This window comes from Canis lupus, chromosome 21 (genome assembly GCF_048164855.1).
Source record: "Canis lupus baileyi chromosome 21, mCanLup2.hap1, whole genome shotgun sequence".
Classification (NCBI taxonomy): Eukaryota; Metazoa; Chordata; class Mammalia; order Carnivora; family Canidae; genus Canis; species Canis lupus.
In genome coordinates, this window is record NC_132858.1 from 35979453 (window position 1) to 35991131 (window position 11679).

The following is an 11679-nucleotide window of genomic DNA, read 5'->3' on the forward strand; positions in this document are numbered from 1 at the left end:
GGTACTGTAAATTCAGGTTGCCCAGCTATGTAAAACGTAACATAGTGCTGGTCACAGGACAATTAATTTAGCCATTGGGAATGATAGTGCTTCTCTGGATGGCTGAAAAGTGACTGCTTCAGCCACAAGAACTCTCACGTGGTGTTCAAAAATATAGTGCACTCACAAGTTGATTGGTAGTAAATAGCGCTGTGGCTTGGAAATATAGCAAATGCAATGCAGTAAAAACCTGATTGATATAGGAGCTGTTCTAGAGTACAGCATTAATTGTATTTCCTGAGACAGGAGTAACTTCCACTAGTTTGTGTGTGTATTGTATTAGAAATATAAGATTGAATAAGGATTATGTGACTTTTTTGGGAAAATAATACATAAATGACACAAAATTTTATACTGCTGTTTCCATAAATAGATGTATATAAGCCATTGAACACACACAATACTATTTGCTATGACCTTAAAATGATTTTTTTTTCGCTATTGATGACTTTGAGATTAGTTTCTCTTTGTAAATTAGATAATTCCTGTGTGGTTTTAATATTTCTGCTTTTCAAAAAAAAATATTTCTGCTTTTCTTACTGAATATTTTAATTTATCTGTAAGGGTAAAAATGTTGAGACTTAACAGCTAGCCCAATTAAGTAATATACTTATTTATATATACTCAGCCTTGATAGTAAACAATTTATCCCTATATTCTCAATATTTAAGGAGAGGATCTTTTCCTTCTCTCTCTTTTTTAAAGACTTTATTTATTTATTTATTTATTTATTTATTTATTTATTTAGAGAGTGAGTGTGTGCATGACTTGGGGAGGGGCAGAGGGGGAGGGAATCCGAAGCAGACTCCAAACTGTGCCACAGGGATTGATATTACCACGGGGAGACCATGACCTGAGCCGAAACCAAGAGTCAGAAGGTGTACTGACTCAGCCACCCAAGCACCTCAGTTTTCCTTCTCTCTTATAGCAATCTTCATATCTATGATTTATTGCTAAGAGAATTTCAGTTGCTCTGTTTTGATTTGTTTCACTGTGTCATACAAGAGTAACATATATATATATATATATATATTTTAATTTAAGACTCAGAAATTAATTAGTATTCAAATAATTTAAAAGTTTGATTTAAATAATGACCAACTTACAAAGACTGTAACTAAATTTTGAAATGCTTAACTTGGTGATACATACCAACTAAACTGCAATGAGTGACTTTCAATCCCGAATAAACTTTTAAAAATCCATGAGGGATATTTCAGAGGTAATTAAGGGAATTTTAATATAAAGTATGTATTGTGTGATATTACCGAATAGTCATATTTAGTAAGAGAGTGATACTGTCTTTATGTAGAGAAATTAGAAGGTTCATGCTGAAGTATTTAAGAATGAAGCATTATCATGTCTGCAACTTATCTTCTAAAGATTTTCATACATGTGAATAAAGAGTATATTCTATATATATACTCAACATAATACTTGCATGTGAGAAAAAAAATAAACGTGGCAAACTTTAACACTTTACGAATCTCAGTATACCAGTAGTTATTGTACTCATGTTTCCACTCCTTCTGTAGGCTTGGTATATTTCATAGTAAAAAATTGAAGGAAAATTCTTATTCTAGTAAATGAACAATTTTGCTTAACTTTATATTAAATGTCCATATTCTATCACTTATTTCAGAAAATTTTTAATATATTAGGAAAATGTTAGGAAATGTTGACTTTTGTAAGAAAGCTATGTTTGTTCAAGAAAAAATTGTAAGAAAGAAGATGGTAGTGAGTTTATGCTCTAGATGTTTCCATCTTAGAAAGTTTTTGCTGAATATCTCTGAACTAAAATTTACACTGTTAATTTGGAATCTAGCATTTACCCCAGAAATGCACTTAATAGGAATTTCATAGCCATTCTATCTCCAGTAGTAGAGATAGGGAGGGACAGAATTAATTGATAATGAAAACAAGGTGAAATACCCATCCTATCATGGAAGTCTTGAACAAGAAATGCCAGATAGTTGTGTTGTATATCAGACCTCTTTTCCTTCTGAAACCTTAAACAATTAAAAAACTGTAAAATTAAAAATACAATCTTTTAACTGTGGTGTAATTGGCGATATTAATTCTGAGCCAGTTTTATATATGTCTCTGTACCTATAGGAGGAGCCGAAGACAAGACGTGAGACATGGAAATCCATTGACTCAATGCAGAGGATTTAATCTAAAAGGTATTAAGACTGAGCAAGGCTCAGACTTGGTAAAGAGTAGCCATGCTCCACATCACATTTAAGGGAGGAAAACCTCATAATAAATTCACATCTTATGTTTTAAAGAAAGATTCACTATGAAGATTCTTGGTGTTCATATGGAAATTAAAAATTAAATGTTATTTATATATATAGTAGGAAAAACAAATGTCTGTGAATACAGGTACCTTGGAGATGTTAGTTGCCTCGGTCTTTCATGTAGATGTCAGTTATAGATTTTCCTAACTATTTTCTTTTTGAAGAAACAAAGCTATTATCTTCTTTCTTAAGAAAAAAATGTGCTTTTTCAAAAATTTACTACTGAAGAACAAATAGAATTGTGCCTTGTTTGTTTTTTGTTATTGTGGTAAATATAAACAACACAAAGTTTACCATTTTAACAATTTTAAAATGTCCAGTTCTGTGGCATTAAGTACATCCACATTGTTGTGCAATCAGTACAACCATTCATCTCTAGAACCTCTTCATGTTTTCCAAGTGAAACTATACCCATTAAATACCAACTCTGTCTTCCCCAGCCTCTGGACACCACCATTCTACTTTCTGTCTCTATGAATTGGACTACTAAATACCTCTCTCTTATCAATGGAATCACACAATATTTATCCTTTTGTAACGGGCTTATTTCAGAGCTTCTTTGGGGTTCATTCCTGTTGTAACATGTGTCAGGATTTCTTTTCTGTTGAAAATGGGAAAACATTCTATTGTATGTATATATCACATTTTGTTTATTTATTCATCTACCACTAGACACTTGGATTGCTTCTACTTTGGGATTGCTTCTACTAGACACTTGGAATGCTTCTACTTTGGGCTACAGTAAATAATCCTGCTCTGAACATGGCTGTATTACAGTGCCCGGGTTTTATAATTTATAACCATTGCAATACTTTTGACAATCTTGCCTTGTGTCTTACAGTGAATCTAACCCATTTCTTCCCATCCTGACATGAAGATACCACATTATTATACTTTCTCCACTAATATTCTCCCCTCCACCTCAACCCCACCAACAAAATATCTTTGGGCAGAGCTCTCTGGGTTCATGAAGGAGCTACAAATGCACTGTTGCTAATAATTAACACCAAGACTGCTATTGCTAATATGTTTGAGTCTGGGTCTTTCTTTAATAAAGACTGACAATCATTACCAACTACACTAACTATAAGGAGAAAATTGTAACATCTTGCTTAGTTCCATGCATCTAATTAAGGGAATAATCCAGGTTACCATTTATATGTTTACTGAATATTTTATAAATATGTGTGCAAGTTCTACTAACACTAGTAGCTATAGTAGTAGAGCTGTCAGTGGGGGGTGATGATGAACAAACATGGATGTTGACTTTGTGTCAGAACCTCAGTTAAAAAAAAAAAAAGAACCTGAGTCAAGTGCTTTTTTTAATGGATTATCTTATTTAAATGCTTAAGACATTGTACTAAAGTCAGGTCTATTATCTATCCCCATTTTATGAATGAAGATTCTGTTCACGTCTAAGCAACCACATGATTATACTAAATGATCTTCCTGAATTAAGAATTTCGGTAAAGAACCTGGATGAAGACATAATCCATGTTTTAGAGCCAAGTAAAACTGAGACACAGAAAGCTCAAGTAAATTATTTAAGGTTACACAGCCAGTGTTGGTGAAGTCAGAATTTTGCCTCCAGTACCTCTGATTCCAAAGACTGTGTTCTCAACCACTACTTCCCGCTACAGCCACACTTTGCTTTCTGACTTTTCCTGATGCTTCTGAATTCCATCTGTACTACCTTGAGTATGGATGAACCTGGTTTTATAATGCCTGGCACTTACTAACTCTTCAAGTAGGGTATATTTCCTAATAGTTCACAGCCTCAGTTTGTTCAGCTCTGAAAAGCAGAGAAAAACTAATTTGTAAGGATATTGTAATAATTAAATGTTCAATGTGATGTTAAGGACAGTCTTTGGTATAGAGTACTTCTCGAATAAACATCAATTCCCTATGTCTTTCTCTCCTTTCCCTTTAGGTTAAACACAACCAGTAAACAATGTGTAATCGTCTGCTTGTTAACTGAGCAAAGATTGCCTTTGCGGGGGACTTCTGTAGGTGATGATAATTTTATAGAGAAATAAGCATTCATATAAGACAATATATTCTAAATTCTCTTCTCTCTCTTTCTGCTTTTTGCTTTCCAGCATATAGAAATGCAGCTGAAATTGTTCAGTATGGAGTAAAAAATAACACCACTTTCCTCGAGTGTGCTCCTAAGTCTCCACAGGCATCTATCAAGTGGCTGTTACAGAAAGACAAAGATAGGAGGAAAGAGGTGAGTAACACACATAAGCAGTAATCAATCAGGGCTTTAGAAAGACATTGAATCACCATCCCTCAGTGAGGTTCAGATCAAACATAAAAAAAAAAAAGCATATGAACATCTTTTTATGTCTTTGGGATGACGAGTGCCACTTTCTTTAAAATCCTTTGTCTGTAAAGCTGATGAATTAATTCAAAATCCTTGCTGCCTCTTCACCTCTGTAACTCGGTGATTGAAACAAGAGCTTGGACACTCCAGACGGAACTATTGATAGGAGGAAGCATTTGTAAAAGAAACAAGATGTGTGCAAAACCAGAAGCCAAGTTCTTGCACAGCAGCACCTTTGTGTGATTCACAAGATAAAAGGGGGCTTTAAAAAAGTTCAATTTTCCTCAGCAAGAAATTACACTAAACCATAACTTTTATGGTTAAAGAGCATATTTCTGCTATGTGGTAATCTGTTTCCTCTGCTTTATTATCCATTACTCTAGGGTTTTGGTTAGGTAATATATGGAATCATTGTTTATGGGACCATTGACTTTATTCAGTGATATGGAAAAACAGTTTTTCAAATAAAAGGACACTGACATTAACCTTTCCACTGATCAGAAAGGGCTGTTTTAAAGGGGAAGCATTGTAAAATGGCATTGGGTGAAATATTATAGATAATGAACTCCATAATGTTGATGTCAGGTTGTTCTGACAACCTGAGAAAGAAGAAAGAAAATCTGTATGTATATATAAAGCCTTAGGGTAGTCTAAGATGTGATGCTATTAGGAGTGGCATAAAGTCTGATGGAGCAAAGCAGCCTTCTGCATTAGGGTATATTCTTCAGTTGTGGGCATTTTGGGGACTACGTATTAAATAATATTTTGGGGATATTTACAGTGGATACAATCCCAAGCTATAGAACACAGACGCTGCATCAAAGTTGCCGAAATGCATGTTGGCTCCATATGAGAAAATACTTTACAAGTCAGACCTGCCTGTTTGAAGACAGTATGAGCTGTTTAGGAAATTGTATGCCCCCCATCACTAGAATATAAAACCATAGGCTGATGACCCCTTCAATAAGAGATGGAACCATTGGGAGGAAAGAGGAGCTAGCTGAACTTCTGGCCCCTTCTTGGCCCAGAATTTTATGATACTAAAAACATCTTTTAAAAAATTTTTATTAAGAACAAATTATTGTTTATTTGAGATCTGTTTTCTTTGCCACAAGAATCTGTCATCAAAGAGGTCTTGAAATTTCTACAGTCCAATTAATTTTCAACTCTTTGGCATGGATGTAAATGGTAATCATAGTTGCCTTACAAAGTAACCTAGGGTAGAAGTCATAATGTGACTTGTATGATGATTATCATACAGATATGATAGGCCATATGCCAGAGCTCCTTCCAGAACTCCTTCCTGAGGAGTTTTGTGTGTTCATATGTGAGTTGGAAATCTAAAACTCAAACAGGGATTGCATAACATGAAGAAAATGTTTTTCTTTAGTTCACTAAAAAGTTAAATAGAATAACATGCAGTAAGTGAATGCATTTTCTATTATTTGAATTACAGACAATGAGGACACACAAGCTTGAATACATGCCACAGAAATTAATAAACGCAGTTAAAAATGGAATGAGTAATAGATTTAATGATTGAATCTCCTTTGCAATATTTCTAGTGTTTTATTTCAGAATGCTTGAGAAGGTAGAGACTCAATTATTACTGTCTTGCTTTTTCTCCCAATTTTGAACATATAATAATGCTATAAGACTATGGAAAAATTAACTGTAATACAACTATGTGAATCTACTTATCCAGAATTTAGAGAACACAATTCCACTCATTCTAAATTTAGTTGAACAAATTATTACTATCTTATTAAATTTATCCTAATTTGTCCTTAGTAGTTTAGGCAAACACATGCTCATTTCTCATGTTAATGATATGCAAATATTGAACTTTAAAAAAACTGTAGGACAGATGGTAAAAGCTCACAAATATGTAAATACTTCATACTGATTTACATAAAGTGAAAACTAAAAGATCTCACCTCCACTTCAATATTTACTCATACTTCCTAGAGTATAGAGCTACCAAGAATTATATATTCAATCATAATGTATTCCTCCAAATACTCTCTATAATTTTCCTATTTTTGTCTTTGTCTCTCTCTCTGATGTACACACATACACTTTAATATCAGTATATATATCAGTATATATATAGCTAACATTTTTCTTGGCTACATAGTGTTCCACTCTATGAATATATCCTTTTTTTTTAAGCTATCTACTGCTTAAGGTTGTTTTTCTTCTTATCAAAAACATCATGTAAATGAACATTTGCACACTTCTGAGTATAGCTTCTGTACAAATTCCTAGAAATGAAATTTTGTGTCAAGTACTATATATGTGTTAGATGGATTTGTAAACCTGGTCTCCAAAATCTTTCCTAATCTTGCACAAATAGAAAAGCTTTCCTTCCTTTTGTTTCTGAATGCATTTCTACATGATTGAAACTATTGTTGAGGCACACTTAAACTTTAAAAGTCAAATTAACACCAAAACTTTGCCTCATATATTTCAGTCCCTCTTTCTGAATTCCCTTTTCTAGATCTGTTCTATTATCTGTATCTCAATACTGTACTTTGCCTTTTTGTGCTTTTGTGGAGGGGTTACTTTTCATTTAAAACAATCTATCTTTGATTTTGTTTCATTAATAATTAGATTCATATTTACACAGAAATTTACCATTTATAAAAACATCTTCCATACCTTATTTTGATTCGGGTCTGTTTTTTTCCCCCTCAGTGAAAGAGCATTCCAGAGTACCCACCCTTGGCAAGGAACTTCTCACCACTTAGGTTTCTAGTCTGTTTGTGAATAGTACTATAGCTGGAACTTTAAGAAAGATGGATTTCATGCATGTAACTAATATCCAACATATGATAGTTTTTCCAGGATAAGGCTGTAAAATAATTAAATATTAACCTCATAGCTTTTTATTACCTTTCCTTGGAAAGTAAAACCACTCAGAAGATTTGGAAGATGATGGCATGTCAGCTTATTTTTAGTTATTCTTTAGCTTGGGATAATAGGAAAAACCTTTGATAGTTTACAGAACTCTGCCTCTGTTTATATGATTTTTTTCGAGTTCTCTTACTTCTTTAATAAAGTAATGAATTATTTCAATTTTTATTTAGGAGAATATCCATTCATCATTGAAAAATGGTAAAATTCAACCATTTAACTGTGGCTTTATGATTTTACTAGTAAAAGAGCTTTTTTGCTGCAATTAAAAGCAAGAGCTCCAGGACAAAATAGATATTTTAAATTATCCATGAATTTTGTTTATGTATGTTGACTGTGATTCACATTCCGAATCCAACCAAAACTCTATGTTTATATGTGCAGAAGCCATGTCCAAAGGGAATGGTTAAGGTATATTTGGCAACATGGGTGATAACTTCACCCTCTCTTTAATAGAATCAGTGCTCTTAAAACGAGATCTCCTCTGCAAACCAGTCAATGGAACGGGCCAAAAATTTATGTTCACTAAGAGGGAAACTAATCAGTATTCAATGCTTTTGCCAAATTTGAAAGTTCAGAGATACTCTGTATATGTTGCTCATATCTTTTTAGAAGACATAGAGTCAGATTTTGGGTCTTTGACAAGTCTCTCTTTTAGGTCAAGTTGAATGAACGAATCATAGCCACTTCACAAGGACTTCTAATCCGCTCCGTTCAAGATTCTGACCAAGGACTGTATCACTGCATTGCAACAGAAAACAGCTTCAAGCAGACCATAGCCAAGATCAACTTTAAAGTTTTAGATTCTGAAATGGTGGCTGTTGTGACAGACAAATGGTCCCCATGGACCTGGGCCAGCTCTGTGAGGGCTTTACCTTTCCACACAAAGGACATCATGGGGGCATTTAGCCACTCAGAAATGCAGATGATTAATCAATACTGCAAAGACACTCGGCAGCATCATCAACACGAAGAGTCACAGAAGATAAGAGGGGACTATGGCAAGTTAAAAGCGCTCATCAATAGCCGGAAAAGCAGAAACAGGAGGAATCAGTTGCCAGAGTCATAATGTTCTCTTCCTTGGGGCTTAGGCTTCCAGGAAAGAATGGTCTGTCTTCAGTGATCCAATTTTGAGCAAAGAACCTGTGCTTTACCCATGGAAATTCCCGAGGAAGGTGTTACTCACTCCTAAAGTGAATATTACGTGAACTGAAATGAGCATGCATTTTCTTGTATGATATTGACTAGCACTAGACATGTCATGGTCCTCATGGTGCATATAAATATTTAACTTAACCCAGATTTTATTTATGTATTTACTTTTTCTTCAAAATCAATATGGCGGCTATAAAACTAAAATTCCTATATCCCTTAATTGAATGAGGGCCATAACCCTATGAGCTTTCTTCTTTGCTTTAGGGGCTTAGATTTGGAATTGTCAGTGATTTTATATATGAAAACAAATGTCAAGTTCACAACTTTTATGTTGTAAAAGTTGTGTAAGTACATGTCAAAAGAAATGTAGAATAGATACAAGTCAAGAAAGAGGGCATCTAAAAGTTGTATAAAACATGAGTGATTCATCCAGAAAAGTGAACAGTTTATATGCTTCCAGTGAAAGATATTAATGTTTTTTATAGAAAATGGTCAATTGCTGATATTTGTTATTGATATTTGTTTCCTTCTTTTAGGAAGATAAAGTGAATGACCCTCACCATAAACATCTTTGATTAGAGTTATGTCAGCAAAACATTTAAGTTTATATTCTTATGCTATCATCTTCCAAACAAAAGCACTTTTTTTTGGAAGTTATTTAAGTTATTATAGACTCAGAGAATATAATCTTACACTGTTTAATTACTGTATTTGTTCTAATTTTCTAGTCTGTGTGGCAAAGTAAACAATATAAGAAGAAAAAAATGAAATATCGAACTTGTATATGAGAGGTGAAACTATCAAAATGGGGAAAAATAAAGAAATGCATTTTTATTGAAAGCTGTTTATTAAAAATATGACTAGTTTTTAACATCAGTAATTAATTTCAATAATTAACTCACATTTTTTTTGGTTTATCAACCTCAGATATCATAAGATTTTTAAGACACCAATTCATTTTTTTAGATGATGTTTAGTGTGTGCTGGAGAGGTGCGCCTTTTGTGGAGAAATGAAAAAAATTCGAATATGAACAAAAATTGACATACTTTTTTTTTAAAGAATGCTGGTGTATTATGTTCACTAGCATATAAATACAAATGTGCTAAATTTTGTAATGAATAAATAATTTTCTTCTAATTGTTTAAAGATTGGGTCATTTTATTAGAAAAAAATTTATTATAGAACCTTTTATTCCAAATAGCAATTAGATGGAATAGGAAAAATTTCTTGGTGTTGTTATAGTTCCTTCAAAAACACAATTTTTGCTTTTTCACTTTATTTACTTTTTAAAAAATTTTCATGCTTCCAGGTGCAAACAGAAATTGCATCATATACTTACTCAAAATCCAGCATAAAATTTTATTTGTAGTTAACAGTCCACAAAGAAGGCAAGGTAGACTTAATTACCTTTTTATGCACCACAGCATTTAAGCTTCAAGAACTAAAATCACTGTCAAAATGAATGTAATCATTGCTCAGAATCTAAGAATATGATTTATTATTTAAGTGGTGGTAAGTTATGGTATTATAAGAGGAGGCCTCAGTGCAGGGCAAACATAGCAGTTAAAATAGACAATATAAATAATGTTCATGCAAAAATAAGCTAATGAATAAAAGCTATTGTTCCAAATGTGCACGATTCCAAAGTATTCTCAAAAGCAGTTTATTATACAAATATTTTGCCTGCTAGGTGCACAAATAAAAATGTGTATCGATGGAAGGCCAAAACCATGTTCAGGGTTTATGGCCAATCTATTCTATGTAAAGAGTTTAAAGTACAATTGTTTTAGAGTCAGAGAATAGCATAAACTACACAGGTCCCCTTGCTTCGTGTACACACACACTGATAGACAATAAGGGTGTTTAGTTTTGTAATATTATTTGTGCTATTTAATAACTTCTTTAAATATTATTCAATTGTATATACTTTTATTACTTTTCTTTTAAAATTATAGAAATTCTTCTTCAACATGACTGCCAAATGTAAAGAAAATTTTCTTTCTCCAAAATAATGTCAACGTATACTGAATATTGGTGGTTAATTAGTTTTGTTTTGTGTAGTTTGACATTTTGATGATTTACTATGTTTTCCATTTGTATTGTACATAAAATTTCCTAGGAATGCACTTTTTTTCAAAGTGTAGGTTTGTGGATAGATTTTAGCATGATGAAACTGTCATTACGGTGAATGTTTGCTCCATGAGAAAATAAACTAAATGTAGTTAGTGTATTAATATTTAATTGGATATTGAGGAAATCATTTGCCTGGCAAAATAAAACATGTTGAATTCCCCAAGAATGTCTTCAAGTTTTCTTTTCAATGTTGTATATATATAATTGCTTGTTGACATGATAAAACTTTTAAAAATTCTATTTATTCTTTTATTTATCTATTCATTTTTGTGAAAATAATGTGTCTGAGTATTTCAAAGTTCAAAACTTCCAGAAGAGGATCCATGGAAAACTCTCCTTGTACCGTTATCCCTCATTCATTCAAGTCCCAACCCCAGAAGCATCCAGGATTGTCAATTTCTATATGTGTTTCTGTGATATTTTACATACATGTGAGCAAATTCATATTTGTTTTCTCTTTAAGCGGCCTTGTACATTCAGTTATCCAGACTGTGTTGTGTCTGACAGTGAGGTGGGGCGGGGAGACATGGGTATAGTGTAGGAACGCTTGGGCTTTGGAGCCCGACTATCTGGATTTGAATCCAAGTGTAATGTCTCGGAAAAGTTACTGAATTTCTCTTTGCCTTAGTTGTCTGCCCAAGTTCATACCAGTGGAGTATTAGAATAGAACATATGACATGATAACTATCCAATAGATGTCGTAATATTTTCCTTATTTAGAAAGTGTTGTCTTGAGAGAACAGGAAGAAATCTTTCCGTTGTGTTCTTTGCCCAGTTAAATGTCAGTGACCCGGGATCCCTGGGTGGCA

At 33.2% G+C, this 11679-nt stretch overlaps 1 protein-coding gene across 2 annotated transcripts in view; it reads left to right on the top strand.

The window, feature by feature from the left end:
- The window catches only part of SEMA3C (semaphorin 3C), a 181689-nt gene extending 170653 nt beyond the window's left edge, over positions 1 to 11036 (top strand). For both annotated transcript variants that reach the window (XM_072791375.1, XM_072791374.1), the window contains exons 16-18: positions 2155 to 2222; positions 4439 to 4569; positions 8240 to 11036. In XM_072791375.1, coding sequence (XP_072647476.1) covers positions 2155 to 2222; positions 4439 to 4569; positions 8240 to 8650 — 610 coding nt within the window. In that variant the 3' untranslated portion in view covers positions 8651 to 11036. The remainder of the gene's footprint in view (positions 1 to 2154; positions 2223 to 4438; positions 4570 to 8239) is intronic.
- Positions 11037 to 11679: the final 643 nt, after the last annotated feature.